Source organism: Vidua macroura, chromosome 14 (genome assembly GCF_024509145.1).
Source record: "Vidua macroura isolate BioBank_ID:100142 chromosome 14, ASM2450914v1, whole genome shotgun sequence".
Lineage (NCBI taxonomy): Eukaryota > Metazoa > Chordata > Aves > Passeriformes > Viduidae > Vidua > Vidua macroura.
In genome coordinates this window covers 9,806,323-9,819,400 of record NC_071584.1, presented here as the reverse complement: position 1 = coordinate 9,819,400, position 13,078 = coordinate 9,806,323, and the positions used below count along the sequence as shown (strand labels likewise).

The window sequence follows — 13,078 nt, the reverse complement described above, 5'->3', positions numbered from 1 at the left end:
TGGTTAGAGGTTCAAGCTTTCAAGATCTCCAAAAGCAGATTGTACAAGTCCCTCATTTAGAGAGGAGCCTTAGGGCATACAAAGCACACGGTGCAACAGTTCAAAGAAGCAAAACTCGATGCATGACTTGAGGCAAAGCCTTCTTCACAGATCCAGGTCAGTAATACCAGTACTCAGCCTGGCCCAGTGCAAGGACACCTGAAAATCGCTCAGGGGTGAAACACAACACAGCAACAGCAACGCGATCAGTGATTAAAGCAAAAGCTGCAACTTGTTTCTTTGTATTGCATAAGGAAACGGTGTGAAATTAATTTAACAAATAAACCCTAGAGAAGGGTCGAAACATGTTAAATGTTGCTGTAACTTCAACAGGAACGCTGGTTTCAGGATTCAACCTATCCTGCAACTCTGCACAGTGGAGGGTCTGCAGACACATTTTACCTTCAATGGCAAACGTGCTGTGCCACATGAGAAGCTGTTCTGACCCAGCCGCCCGCTGGTACCGTCCCAGAAGGGCAGCCCGCAAAACCTCCCGTGTGCTTTTCCACAGAACACTGAGGGATGGGAGCTCCTCATCTCCCTGAGACTCTGCTGCAGGCTCCCAACTCTGCACACGCCCCAGGGCCAATACATTCACATGGAAATTGCTCCACTAAGAGATACAGGTCAAACCACAGTTTGAAGCTCACTCTAATTATCTAGGCAGATTCTGGTTTAATCCTAACAAGATTATACATTCACAGAGATTAAGGTTGTTAAAAGTACCACAGAGCAAACCATATAATCACTACACTGAAGAGACCATTAACTATTCTGTTTATGGTCACAAACTCATTTAACTTTAAAACCTCTGTGGTATTCAAGGAAATTTTTTGTACTATTTGTGGTAAAAGTAGACTAAGGATCTGACATTTACTTTGGTGACAAGAACACATTTGTTACAGGAGTGGTTTGAAAGCTTCTTCTTTTAATCATCATATTAACATATTTTCTCTACATTTTTCTTACATCATACATCTTTTCAAGTCACAGCAAAAAGCCAAGCACCGTAAGTAGAAAGAGATTTCATAGGCTGTTTCCAGTTTAATCCAAAACTACTTTATTACATTAAAAATGCATTACTTTTCCTTTGTAAAAAATGATCACAAAGTTTACAAGAAGAGACATGTGTTTAAAAAAACTGTGTTTCTGATGAAAACAGACAGAAAACTTTTGCTAAATATCAAGCAATTTGTTTGTGTCACACATATTTCCCTAGCAGAGCAAAAAACATATGCATTTCCAAAGCACCCCAGGAACAAAGCACCTTCCTTCTGGCACCCAGGGCTTACTAGAAATCACCTCAGTTATCCCACAAGAACAGGAGTCAGCACACTTCTATCATTTCTGGTAATAAAGGTTCAGCATTTTCTATGCAAAATGCTGTATACACTGTGCAATGCAATACAGGACCTGCCAACGTCACCTTCCAGCCAAATGCACACTTCATATATGCTGCACCTCATGGAGAGGCAGTTACAGAGATACATCGATTTTACAAATAATGTTCCAACTTCTCAATCCCTCACACACACTTTGACAATAGCCTAAAACTTCACAAGGCTGAAGCTGAAAGCCCAAAGGCTCTTTTTATGGAAAAGTCTGAAGACTACTATAAATTCTTAATTTTCCAAGCTTGCTTTTTGCTCCTGCAGGCTATGTTCTTCCAGTTGAGTTACACCCTGCTTTGTGGATAGCTTTAATCATCCAAGTACAAGACAATGATTCACCTTCCTATTGTTTTGATGTGTTTCTACTACAGTAGTAGCAATAATTCTAAATTGCTTTAATATTTTTTCAAATATATATTTTACAGATATATGCACAATACTTCACAACAGAAGTTTTATATAAGTAGAACTATTACAACTTTAAAATTTGGTCCTGGCTTCTCTTGGGGACAATCAAGCAATTATTCAGTGTGTCAGTTAATCTATTTAACTCTGTTACAGTAATGATATGCATTTATATGTGCATTTCTAGAAAAAAGACTTGCCACCTTACAAATTCAAAACAGACTTTAACTTAAAGTATTAAGAGTAATAATTTCATCATTTCTTTTACAATTTTATAGTTTTCTGAGGAAAACTTTATTGGTTTAAAAATTATTTTAAGAACTAAGCATCATTTCATGTCCACAGAGAGATGCCTTACTACTTGTGGGGGCATGACCTTAATAAAAAAAAATAACTTCAATAATTCAAACAAATGGATAAGGAATGTGAGAAATTGATTTGAAAACACTCTAATATAATGTGAGCAGGTAAAGTACGTGCAGTAATTTTTAAAAGTTGTGAAAAGACAAAGCACTGACTTGTCACTATTCAGAGCTTTAAAGTGATGCTTCTAGCAAAAAGAGTTGGTGACATTTAATTTGTGGAGATTTGAAAAAGCACAGGAGCATTCATAAGTCCATTTCTTGCTTAACTTCATTTTCATTTTCCTCTCCTCTGATTTTTAGGTCAATACCCTCCAAACAGTGCTAGAAATTAATTTATGCAGTTGGCTTTCAGCTTACTCTGTGCAAACACTTCATCCTAATCTCTAGAAAGCTGCAGGTTTTGATCTGTCTACCAGCCAAAAAAAATATGCTAAGGAAACAGGTTGGGAACAAGGTAGCAACAGCAACACTTTCTCCTTCAATGGAAATAGAAAAATGACAAATATGCAAAACTGAAGAAAATTAAATGTTAGTTTCATATCTTACTTCAATGTATTGCCTTTCCTAGCTAGCTCCCAACAAGTCCAGCTACAACACTGAGCTGACCTGTGTTATCACACTGGGGTCTTGCCAAATCCTTGTGTCAAGCATGGAATCGTTTGTTCCTACACCAGTGGGGAAAGCAACGAACATTAGGTGCAAACTTCTCAAAGAGATTTGAGCAACAGAGAGATTCCTGGGTAACAGGCACTGACACGTCCTCACTGCTGCTGGGAGTGAGGCATCAGAGAAAGGATTAACAGCAGTGATACTGGCAGCCTCCCTGGCTATTAAAGCACAGAGACAGAAAGGCAGAGGAGCTTATGAGCACGTCGAGGCAAGGGCTGGAGGCTGTATAAAGTACAGCAGATTCCAGCCAAATAGGAGAAAATAGAGCAGTGAGTGAACAAGGCAAGCTCAGAATACAGTAGCTAGTGACATCTCAGTGAGCTGAAGCAAATCAGACCAGTTTGGTTCACAGAGTTGATTCTCTCAGTGTTAAGGTAACCAAGTGAGCAGAGACTATGCAAACTAGTGGATGGTGCTGGTTTAGTGGCCCTGAGAGGTTGACACAACCAAAGCTAATCAAAATTTTGCAGAAACAACAAGAAGGGAAGCACTGACCAGAGGGATGTCTACAGCTGTGTATCCATTTGGGTATGAGCAGCATCAGAAGGCCAGCAAAGTCACCTCTGACCAGCAAGAACTGTTAAAAAATGTGGCAAAGAAGCCAAAGAAGCAGCAGATCAATGGAACCATTCATTTGAATTGGTATTTATCTTTCCTCTGTGTTTCTTCCAACCTGAGAGAAGAGGAAACCATTCTGAAAAGATGAATTTGATTATAAGTAGTAGATTATTGTCAACAACTTTTTAAAGTAGTTAAATACAACTGGAAACTGCGGCAACACAACTTCCATATAAATTGCACCATCAGGGAAGGGGAAGTCATATGGAAAGACCTTTGTAGAAGGACCATTCTAGGTTATATGGGTATCTAGGAAAAAAAAAAGAACAAAAAAATCAAAACAAAGCCCTAACCACCTAAAGAAATTAAGTTCATAATGTCAGTGCCTGATCTCCCTTCCCACTGATTTTCCTCCAACAATAGCCAACACTGCAGTCACTATCAAGACTGCATTTTTCAGGTATCCTCTAACAAGCAATTCAGCCTCCTTCTAATCCCTTTTGAAACACAGACTGACCTTGCTAGAGCAATCCCTTTCACAGCTAACAACTGAAGCTTTTTTTTTCTTTTTTTCCACAATAATAGTCCTTACTTTGAGACTTGATTTTTAGAGAGCTTGAAAATAATCTATCAATGAAAGCTTTAAAAAATTCTTAGTCATCATTATAACATTTAAGCTGAGATACAGGCATTACCAAACCCTACTCATACAGAGATTCTCTACAGCAAAGATGAACAAAGAGCGGAGAAGGCCCAGCATGAAGTGCTCTGCCTCCTTTAGGGACAACAGCATAACAATAGCAGTTCTTAAGTCAAGGGAACACAGTGGCTGGTGCCAGTGATTGTCCACAAGAGGAAATAAAATGCTTCTTCGAGTCACACAGTGCCTCTCACACCTATACAAAAAGCAGGCACAGCCTTAAAAGGATAATGATATCCCAAAAGCTCTTCAGAATGCAATCACATGCATTACTTCATTTCATAGCTGCTGTAACCTGACATGGCATCTGAGTGCCAAATAAAATGCCACTTGCTCAAATGTCTTCAGCACACAGAAAATATTCAGCAAATAAGCAATTATTTGTTCAAATGGGAAAGTATATTCAGCTTTAAATGAAAATTTCCCCTAAAACACAACGTCTTCGCAAGAGCTAGAAAATCAGCCCTTTCACCAAAAATCAGTTTCTTTTTTTAGTAATTCTCCTTATTTTGCTACAGAACCAGAGTATAATTCTTATTATTTTACCATAGACCTATTGTTATTCAAATTTGACCTTTGTAGAAGGATCATTCTCAGTGCAGTACATGAATCTTCACCAACAAGTGTCTCCACAGCCATGCATTCTTACAGATTAGAGGCTGCTTTGTCTGGTAAATAAAACCTGAGATTTATATTATTTTGTGATTTCTGTAGACTCTTTCCTCATAAAAGTAACTTTACTGCAGATACTAGTTTTTTCCCAATAAAGTTTATGGGTATATAAAAATACAGCTGTAAAAGTCAAGTTACAGAAGGGTTGCATACTTATACACACTGATTAAAATGGCAAAGGAAAGGTTAAAACTTTATAAAAACCTCTTAATGGATAACATCATATTTGCAGAAACTGAATTGGAAAGAGTTACAGTAAGAGCTGCAACTCTGGTTTGAAATATCCACAATTAAACAGATAATTATTTTCAGCCATTGAAAACAAGGAGTTAAGCTCAATAAACTGGCCCAGTACATGTTAAAGGAAAAGACACTATGAAGCATTTGTTTCATAGATATAAAAACAATAGAAAACACACAGAAAACCTGGGATATATTAAGACATAGATAAATAAGATCACTTGGACTAGCTTGTCATAAACTAGCAGAGCTTCAGTTACTCAAAATAGAGCAGACTTCCCAGAACTGGTTTTAGCACACAGTTTTTGTTTGCCTTACTTGGATACTGAAGATGTTCTGCTGAACAAGATACCAAGTGCTAGGAAAAGAAAGTGATTCTAGTTAATCTGCACATTTATTAGCTAAAAAACCAAAAAGAAAGAAACAAAACCAAAGAAAAAGACCACAAAACAACAAAAAAAGCCCACTCAGATTTGAAAGAGTTGCAACAGTACATGAAGTCCACTCACAGAAGAAACCTTACTGAACTCCACCTGAAAGCTCAGTTGTCCCAACAGAACATGTCTGACAGTAAGTCCTCACAGTAAGTCCTAAAAGTAGTTCTTTAGGCAATCACATCAAAACTAGGATGTATTCCAGGTGTGCTCAACTACCTCAACATCAGAAAGTGAATAAATGAGGAGTTACCATCTCACCTGTATGCCAGGTATGCTCTCAAGGGGGTACAGAATGACTGCACAGGACTGCAGCTCAGATGAGAGCTTTGTGAAGGGACATGAATCTCAAATTTCATTACAAGAGCTGTCTTTTGGCTTAGTGACCGTTTTCAGCACATGCTCCACCTCACATTTGTGACATCCCAGAAACATCAGCCAAACTCTGATTATGCTTTTAAAAGTCCCTCTCTTAAAAACTCTGCTTTGCACTGTAGCCTGTAAAAGCCTCAGGGGAGGACAGGGATTAGCTAAGGCAAATCCCTGCCTCTCTTGCACTGTTCCAATATTTTGTGTTATCTCCCCTACCCTTGCACAAGCTTTTGTCACTTGTCTTAGTGCAATGAACGTCTCGAAGATAGCACTATGTTGTTGTTTTGTGTTTGCACAGATGCTCCTTGTTCATTATTAATGAAAATTATTGATAATAAAAGACTGAAACCATGAATGAAGCATAGTTTCTGGAGGGACTTCAGGGTGAAAACTCTTAGGTCACTCCCAGCAACTGGTCTCCAGGGTAACAATCTCTCTGCCAAGTAACCCCATGTGTAACATCAAGTCATCCATGTTTTCAACATTTGCTTCAAGAAAACAGAGATTATGTTACAAGACTAATTTTGTACTGCCATTCAAAATAGATAATAATTTATACCCAAGAAAAATAATTATTAACTGAAATATTAATTCAGATACACATTAAAATCTTATTCTTACAGAAAGGGAGACGACTACACCTCATAACTGAGATCTGTGAATCAAAGCCAGCTTTGATACAAGATGTGCCAGCCACTGCACATACTGGTCATGTCCACAGCTCCATTCCTGAAGAGTCTCAAGAACTGGAACAACATTTTAGTGATGTTTCTTTTACAACAGGTAAGTTATTGAAATGAGATTATTGAAAAGAAAAATATATTAACAAAGTTATAAATTACACCATCTTCAGCAACATGTTGGCAGTCTCAGTGAGCAGTCTTCTAGAAGTTGTTACTCCTTAACCTAAAACTTTAACCTCATTTTATTGACATTATACTTCACTATGCTCCAGCACTTCAAAGTATACACCAGAGATTTATTAAGAAGGGTTTCAGAGATCCTAGTTTTCCTAAAAAAGCTCTGTTTAGTGCAAGTTCTATCACCAGTACTTTTTCTTGACAGCTTACTTCATGCTGGAAGGTGTTTGGACGTGTTTTTAAATCAGTGATACCAGAAAGTCAGTCATTAACCTACTGCTGTATCTGAAGTTGACAAAAATATAGTTTTACTCTTTCCTGTTGGCCATGTTTGACAGCATTTTAATAGAAATCATTAAATCCATTATCTGCTTAGACATATAAAGTACTAAGTATTTTATGGACCTATTTCTGATTCTTCTTCTGATTTAGACTGATTACACAGCTCACACAACTAAGATTTTCATTGTTTTCTAACCCTGAAGAAAACTCTCAGGAAGACTTAGAAATATCATGTAGCTATTAATTTTAATTATTGTGACTGACTTAATTGACAAGAGTCCTTTTATGCGCAGTGAAAGATGTTAAAGAACTAACAGGAATCTGACTGCTTAAGAGATGTTTTCCAACAGGTATGGAGCAAAAATGGAGCAAAGAACTGAAAAATCTGCTGTTAGCTACATCTGCATCAATCAGCAATAATTTCACTACCATAGCACAGAAACTTATATAAATGTTTGCAAAATGCAGCACATTTGTCTCAAAATAATTTCAACATTTGCCTTTGAAGTACTTGCTTTATAAAAGTCATTTCTACCTAGATTCCACTGCAGTAAGAATTTTTAGTAGAACAGTTCTTGGTTTTGTTGAATAAAACTCTCTAATCTTTTAATCTTTGAGAAGATTAGAGCTTGTAACTACCACCTGATCAGGATGATGAAATTCTACTAGTGCAATTGATTATGAAAAATGCAAAATATAATCAAGCCTTTCCTATTTATAAAAAGTATAAACCCCTCTGCTATTAAAGCCCTTTCAAAAGATTTCTTCTCAGTTGCACAGAAAGGTTATAAATCCTTAAAATTTTAATCAAGATTAGCAAAAGCAGTAGAAAAACATTGGCTAACAAGTCAAGAATCCATGTTTCAACTGGTTTTGTTAGAAATCTGTCTGAAGTTGAATCAAAATAAACATGCTTAAAACATATTATACTAACATTAATTCAGTATTGCATTTGCACTATAAAATCCACACCACAAACATTATTGTCCAATCTTAATTTACATTACAATATAACAAAGAGATGTTTTTGAACTGCTGACTGTACATCAGTTGGACACTTAATTTAGGCTACAGATTTATTCATAGTTAAGGGGGCTAACAATTGCAGATTCCAGTTGCCGAAAATCTATTGCAACACCAAAAAAGAAAATTATGAACATTTAAAAAATCTGTAGTCCCCTACTACTCTGTTTAAACATTAATTAGGAACAGCAAGAGAAAATCCATGTTTACATCATAAAGTTGTCAGATCATAAAGTCGTTATTTCTGTATACCAACTTAGAATTTAAAACACATTAACTAATCCATACTCATGAACCTTGATACAACACTTAAAAGCTTAATCCTTTAATTTCTTACATCTCTTTTACTAAGTTATGACGTGTTCTGGATTGGATCCCTGGTGAACAAGGACTCGTTTTTACAGCAAGGTTTGAGAAGATGCTAAAAGAGAACTCAAGGCAGGCAGTTGCAAAGAGAGACACTGATTACGCTATCAGACACTAAAAGCTGTTTCACCGCATACAGAAGTTCTTCCACCCAGTGTACTTTAGTCAAAGTAGAGCAGATGAAAGGCACAAAGGAACTCCGGAGTAAAGGTGTGCGGCAATTAAAATAAAAAAAAAATCCGCGCATCGTTTAGAAGGGGGTGGGGACGCGTCTTTTTTTCTGGCCGAAGGATGCCCAAACCCCGACAGGTTCGGCCAGGCACGTTCACCTCCAGCGAGCACTGTTGCGGCCGGGACCTGCACACACTTACCGCACTCGCCAGCTCCGCGCCCAGCCAGAGGAGCAGCAGCAGCAGCGCCCTGCGGGAGGCAAAGGGACAGAGTCACGGCGGGCCGGGGGCCGAGCGCGGGGAGGGGGCGGCCGCGCCTGGCACTCACCCTGTGCGCCCCATGCCCGCGCAGCCCGCGGGGACCGGCACAGCGCAGCCGGGTACGCCGCTGCGCCCGCCGGAGGAAGAGGAGGGCCCGCCGTCACTCGGGCAGGGCACGGTGCGACCGCTTCGCGGGCTCCTTCCCCGGCACGACGGAGCACCGCGGGTGCCGGTAGCGGCCGGGCTGGAACCGCCGGCGCTGCCCGCTCGGGGTCGATCACTGCTCGCTTCCCGAAGACGGCGCAGCCCCTGCAGGCACTCACAGCGTGCCCAGGCAGGAAGTTTGCGCAGTCCCCGCCGAGGCGTCGCACCTGAGCGGGGCCGGATGAACCGAGACTGAGCCGGGCGAGCCCCGCGCCCGCCGCCCGCCCCTCCAGAGGGGCGACCCGGCACTGGCAACAAGTGCCCCTTCACCCACCCACCCCGGCAACTTCCGCTGCAGAAAATAGTCCGGGGTCCAGCTGCCCGCCCGGTGGAGGTGCAGGGCGGGGAGAGGCGGCGCCCGCTCTTCGAGCCGACAAAACCGCGGCGCCCGAGGGAAGGGTGGGGGGATTGTGGCCTCCTCGGAGAGGGGCGGTAGCAGCGCGCCCCACACCGCCCGCCCCCGGAGCGGAGGAATACTGTAGTCCCGGGAGGACTTGAGCCAGCAGAAGCGGGCGAGTGCGGCAGAGGGGCGGGCGCTGGCGTCGGGGCGGCCGGTGCGAGCCGCCTGCAGGAGCCGCGCTGCCCCGCCGGGCTATGCCCGCGCCGCAGGGCCGGCCCCGGAGCTCCTGAGCGGGCGGGATGGAGCCGCGGCGGTGGAGCTGCAGCCTGGCCGCCGGCTGCCTGGTGCTGCTGCTGGGGTGCTGGGGGCCGCAGGAGGCGGCGGCGGCGGTGGTGAGTGCGGGGCGCCCTCCTTGTTCTCCTCGGGAGCTGCGGTCCCTGCCGGGCGCGGCCGCGGTGTGGAGCCTTGGGGGGAGCTTTGGAGCCCGTTTAGGGCTGGGGTGGCTGAAGGTGGTATCCCCCTGACAGGAGCTCGGTGGCTCCTTGCGCGGGCGGGGGTCGGTGAGGCTGGGCCGCGGGAGGGTCTCTCCGGCTGCCCGCTGGTGCTGGGGCTCCCGGGCCGTTCTTGCTGGGCAGAGCCCCGCGGTGCTGCCCCGTCCGACCGGAGCGGACCGCTCCCCGCGGGCCGCCCGCACGTCTGGGTTCGCCGGCAGCTCCGGTGCGGGAGGGAGTGCGAGGCGGGGGAAGTCCGGGTGAGCTTAGTGTGGGCTCTGAACCCGCTGTTCCTCCAGGACAAAGGAGGAAAGACTTCCCCCCCTGCCTTTCCCCCCCTCAAAGAACTCCGTGAAGAGGTGTCTGAGCTCTTGCCGCTGAGCCATCACCTGCAGCCGTGAGTAACACTTGGATGTGGCAGGGAGATGGAGCCATGTGGACATGGCTCGTCGGAGGACTATGCCTCACACTGGGACTTGGTTTTCTCGAGTGTTGTATTTCTGATTTCTTTAAACTGAAGTGGAAGTGCTAGCGGAGATGGTAAATGTGTGCGGTGTAGTAGAGAGCGCACGGGAGGCGGCCTGGAGGAGACCTTGGGTCTCTGTGTATGGAAAAGGGATGCTGTCCCGGCTTCCCTGGAGTGGCAGGGCCGTGGGACTGAGAGGTGATCGCTAGCTTCAGGTTTCACGCTATTTGACTAAGATCTTTAGCTTTTAACAAGTGGTAAAATGATCTAAAAAGGTTCCCACTTTAACCTGCATTAATTTCAGATTTTTATGATCTTTGTATCTTTCTTTTTTGTTAAGTTTACTTGGAAAGTGAAAAAAAAAAATCCAGATGTCTGTTGTTTAGGATTCCTTTCTAGTTGAAAAGTCATAATATGTTATAGTAATAGGTGCAGAGTATAACTCTGCTACTCCCCCCCTTCAATTCTGTAGTTAGTGCTGACAAAATCTTATTTGTCTTGAACTCTCCTTTGAAGTGCATTCCTTTACAGTGAAACTTTGTAGACCTTTCATCTACTCTCTGAAAAAGCAAAGACCAGCCATAATATACTTCCTTCCTCTTCCACCCCTCCTTACTGTGCCCAGGTGGGACCCCAAGTGTAAGTGATACTGGTGTGCCAGCAGTGCTCACTGATATGGAGCTGCTCGGCTCCACATTGTCTGTGCCCCTGGTTCTGGTGCTCTGTTCAGTAAGGCCTCAGCCCTGCCTGTCTGCCAATACCCCCACCCCAAAGAAGGACCCTGGCAGTCCCACCTACAGGACTTCACTGTTTTAGCAGGTAGGGGTTGAAGCTAGGGAGATTTGTGTGCATAAATGGGGCCCTTTTCTTTCTTCAGGAAAGTGTCCAAGCAGAGTTCTGTGTGTGCAATTACTGTGAATCTGTGGGGTGTGGGGAGGGGTCTGCAGTGACCCTGTAGGCAGTCCCCTACCTTGGGAGAAATTAAGAAGGGAGCAAAACCAGTGGTAGAATTTCTGGTTCTTAACACCACCTTGTGCTGCAGCCTCTCTTAGGATTTGCAGTGAGATAAGATTAACTGAAGACCCAAGGGCTAAGTGGGGGCGGGGGAAAGAGAGAGATGTCTCTGTTCCACACTACATAAATCCCACTGGTCTTTTGTAATATATTTTTTTCTAATAGTTTCTCAGTACTTTGGTGTCCTGATGTTTTTGAATTTCCTGTGATAACGCTAAATATTGCTGATCCTTGTTAATGGGTATCAGCAATTTATTCTACCCATTGTCAGAAAGGGTTGAGTAGATGCTGCAGCAGTATGTTTGATACATACAGTCTCTTCTGTGAATTTTGTTTTGAGACCCTGTGTCAGAATCATCACCCCAAAAGGGCAAATTTGGTCAAAAGACTTCAAGTTATTCTGGTATCCTTATTCAAATAATACCTGAAATTGTTATTCAACATCATAATTCACATTTCCAACAAAAAAGTGTATCTTCTTTGCTCCAGATTGTTGTAATAGTGTGTATTGCTATGTGATCAGTTACCAAGTGACAGAACATAGCTAAGAATCATCTGCCTGTGTGCCCATCACAGAGAAATCCTTGTGACTTGTTAAAAAAACCCAAACCAAAGTTTCACAGTGAAGTAGAGATGGATTTCATTGTTCAGATTTTATTGCTGTGTTTTCACAGCCCATAGTCTGCACTTGGTGAGCAGCATATGGATCATGCTCTGCACTCTTGTGCAGACTCATTGTTGATGTAGAGTGAGGCGTGTAACTACTGATGAACAGTGTAAAAGTAACTGGGAGTTTGAAAATGGTTCTGCTTTCGAATGGGAGAATGAATGAGATGGAAGATGGTTTCATCAATTAATGAAGTTAAAATATTTTTTAAAGTGCTTATTTGTATGCTTTCAGCAGAGGGTATGAGGACTTATTCCAATGGACAATTTCAATCATTGCTTAACTGCCTTGCTAGTTTTAATATAAATCCACATACGTATATATAAGCCAATCTTTTATAGGCAGAATTTTTTTCTTCTCCTGGCAGGTTTACACTTGCACTGTGTTATAGAAAAGTGATTGCAAGCTGTGACTGGGAAATCTGTTTAATTAGAGAACATAGATGGACTAGATTCTTCAGTTGTCTATGAAACTCACTAGAAGTTAGTAACTGACTATTGGCTTATATTGGAAAAATTTCCCTCATAGCTAAGGCCTAGACTTTTAAAGTGTAAATAGACTTTGTCAACCCCAAAGTTAGTAAAAATTGAGTAGTGTCTTCAATGTCTTTTTTCTTTGTCTTCCATTATAATTCCACTTTGACTAAAAGTATAGGGTTGAAAAGAGTTGTTCAAGTATGGTAAGGCAGGCTGGCAAGTTGGATATAAATCGTGTTTAGGGAAGTAATGTATTATTTGTGAAAGATCTCTAAGTTTAGTTAAGATTTCTTTTTTCCTTTCGGAGGTTACCATATGTAAAAATACATGGTACTGTGTCAGTAATTACAAGGTACATGATCAATATGATTAATTTGGTCATCTGTGTTTCTTGTTTTTTCTAACTATTTTATCATGGTAGTGGTGGTAGTTGTTATTTTGTTCTGTTTCATAACTGGCAGTGGCTTTTTCTAGTTACAAAAGCTAGGTCTGTAAAAGCAGAAAGTAGTGGAAGCTGGCTTTTAGGATTCAGAAGGTATTTAATCCTGAAATTCTGTAGATGTGTCTTGATTAGTCATGCACAAGATGGATTTCGTAACATCAGGGCTGAAGG

The 13,078-nt window shown here is 42.2% G+C and overlaps 2 protein-coding genes across 3 annotated transcripts in view; one reads left to right on the top strand and one right to left on the bottom strand.

The window, feature by feature from the left end:
* Window positions 1–9,117, bottom strand: part of COL4A6 (collagen type IV alpha 6 chain) — a 112,672-nt gene extending 103,555 nt beyond the window's left edge. The window contains exons 1-2 of the mRNA XM_053990588.1: window positions 8,875–9,117; window positions 8,748–8,796 (exon numbers count right to left, since the gene is read on the bottom strand). Coding sequence (XP_053846563.1) covers window positions 8,748–8,796; window positions 8,875–8,888 — 63 coding nt within the window. The 5' untranslated portion in view covers window positions 8,889–9,117. The remainder of the gene's footprint in view (window positions 1–8,747; window positions 8,797–8,874) is intronic.
* Window positions 9,118–9,576: 459 nt separating this feature from the next.
* COL4A5 (collagen type IV alpha 5 chain) overlaps window positions 9,577–13,078 on the top strand; it is a 75,171-nt gene continuing 71,669 nt past the window's right edge. For both annotated transcript variants that reach the window (XR_008439365.1, XM_053990196.1), the window contains exon 1: window positions 9,577–9,740. Coding sequence is in view for 1 of the 2 variants with exons in the window: in XM_053990196.1 (XP_053846171.1) it covers window positions 9,651–9,740 (90 nt within the window). In the remaining variant the exon portion in view is untranslated. The remainder of the gene's footprint in view (window positions 9,741–13,078) is intronic.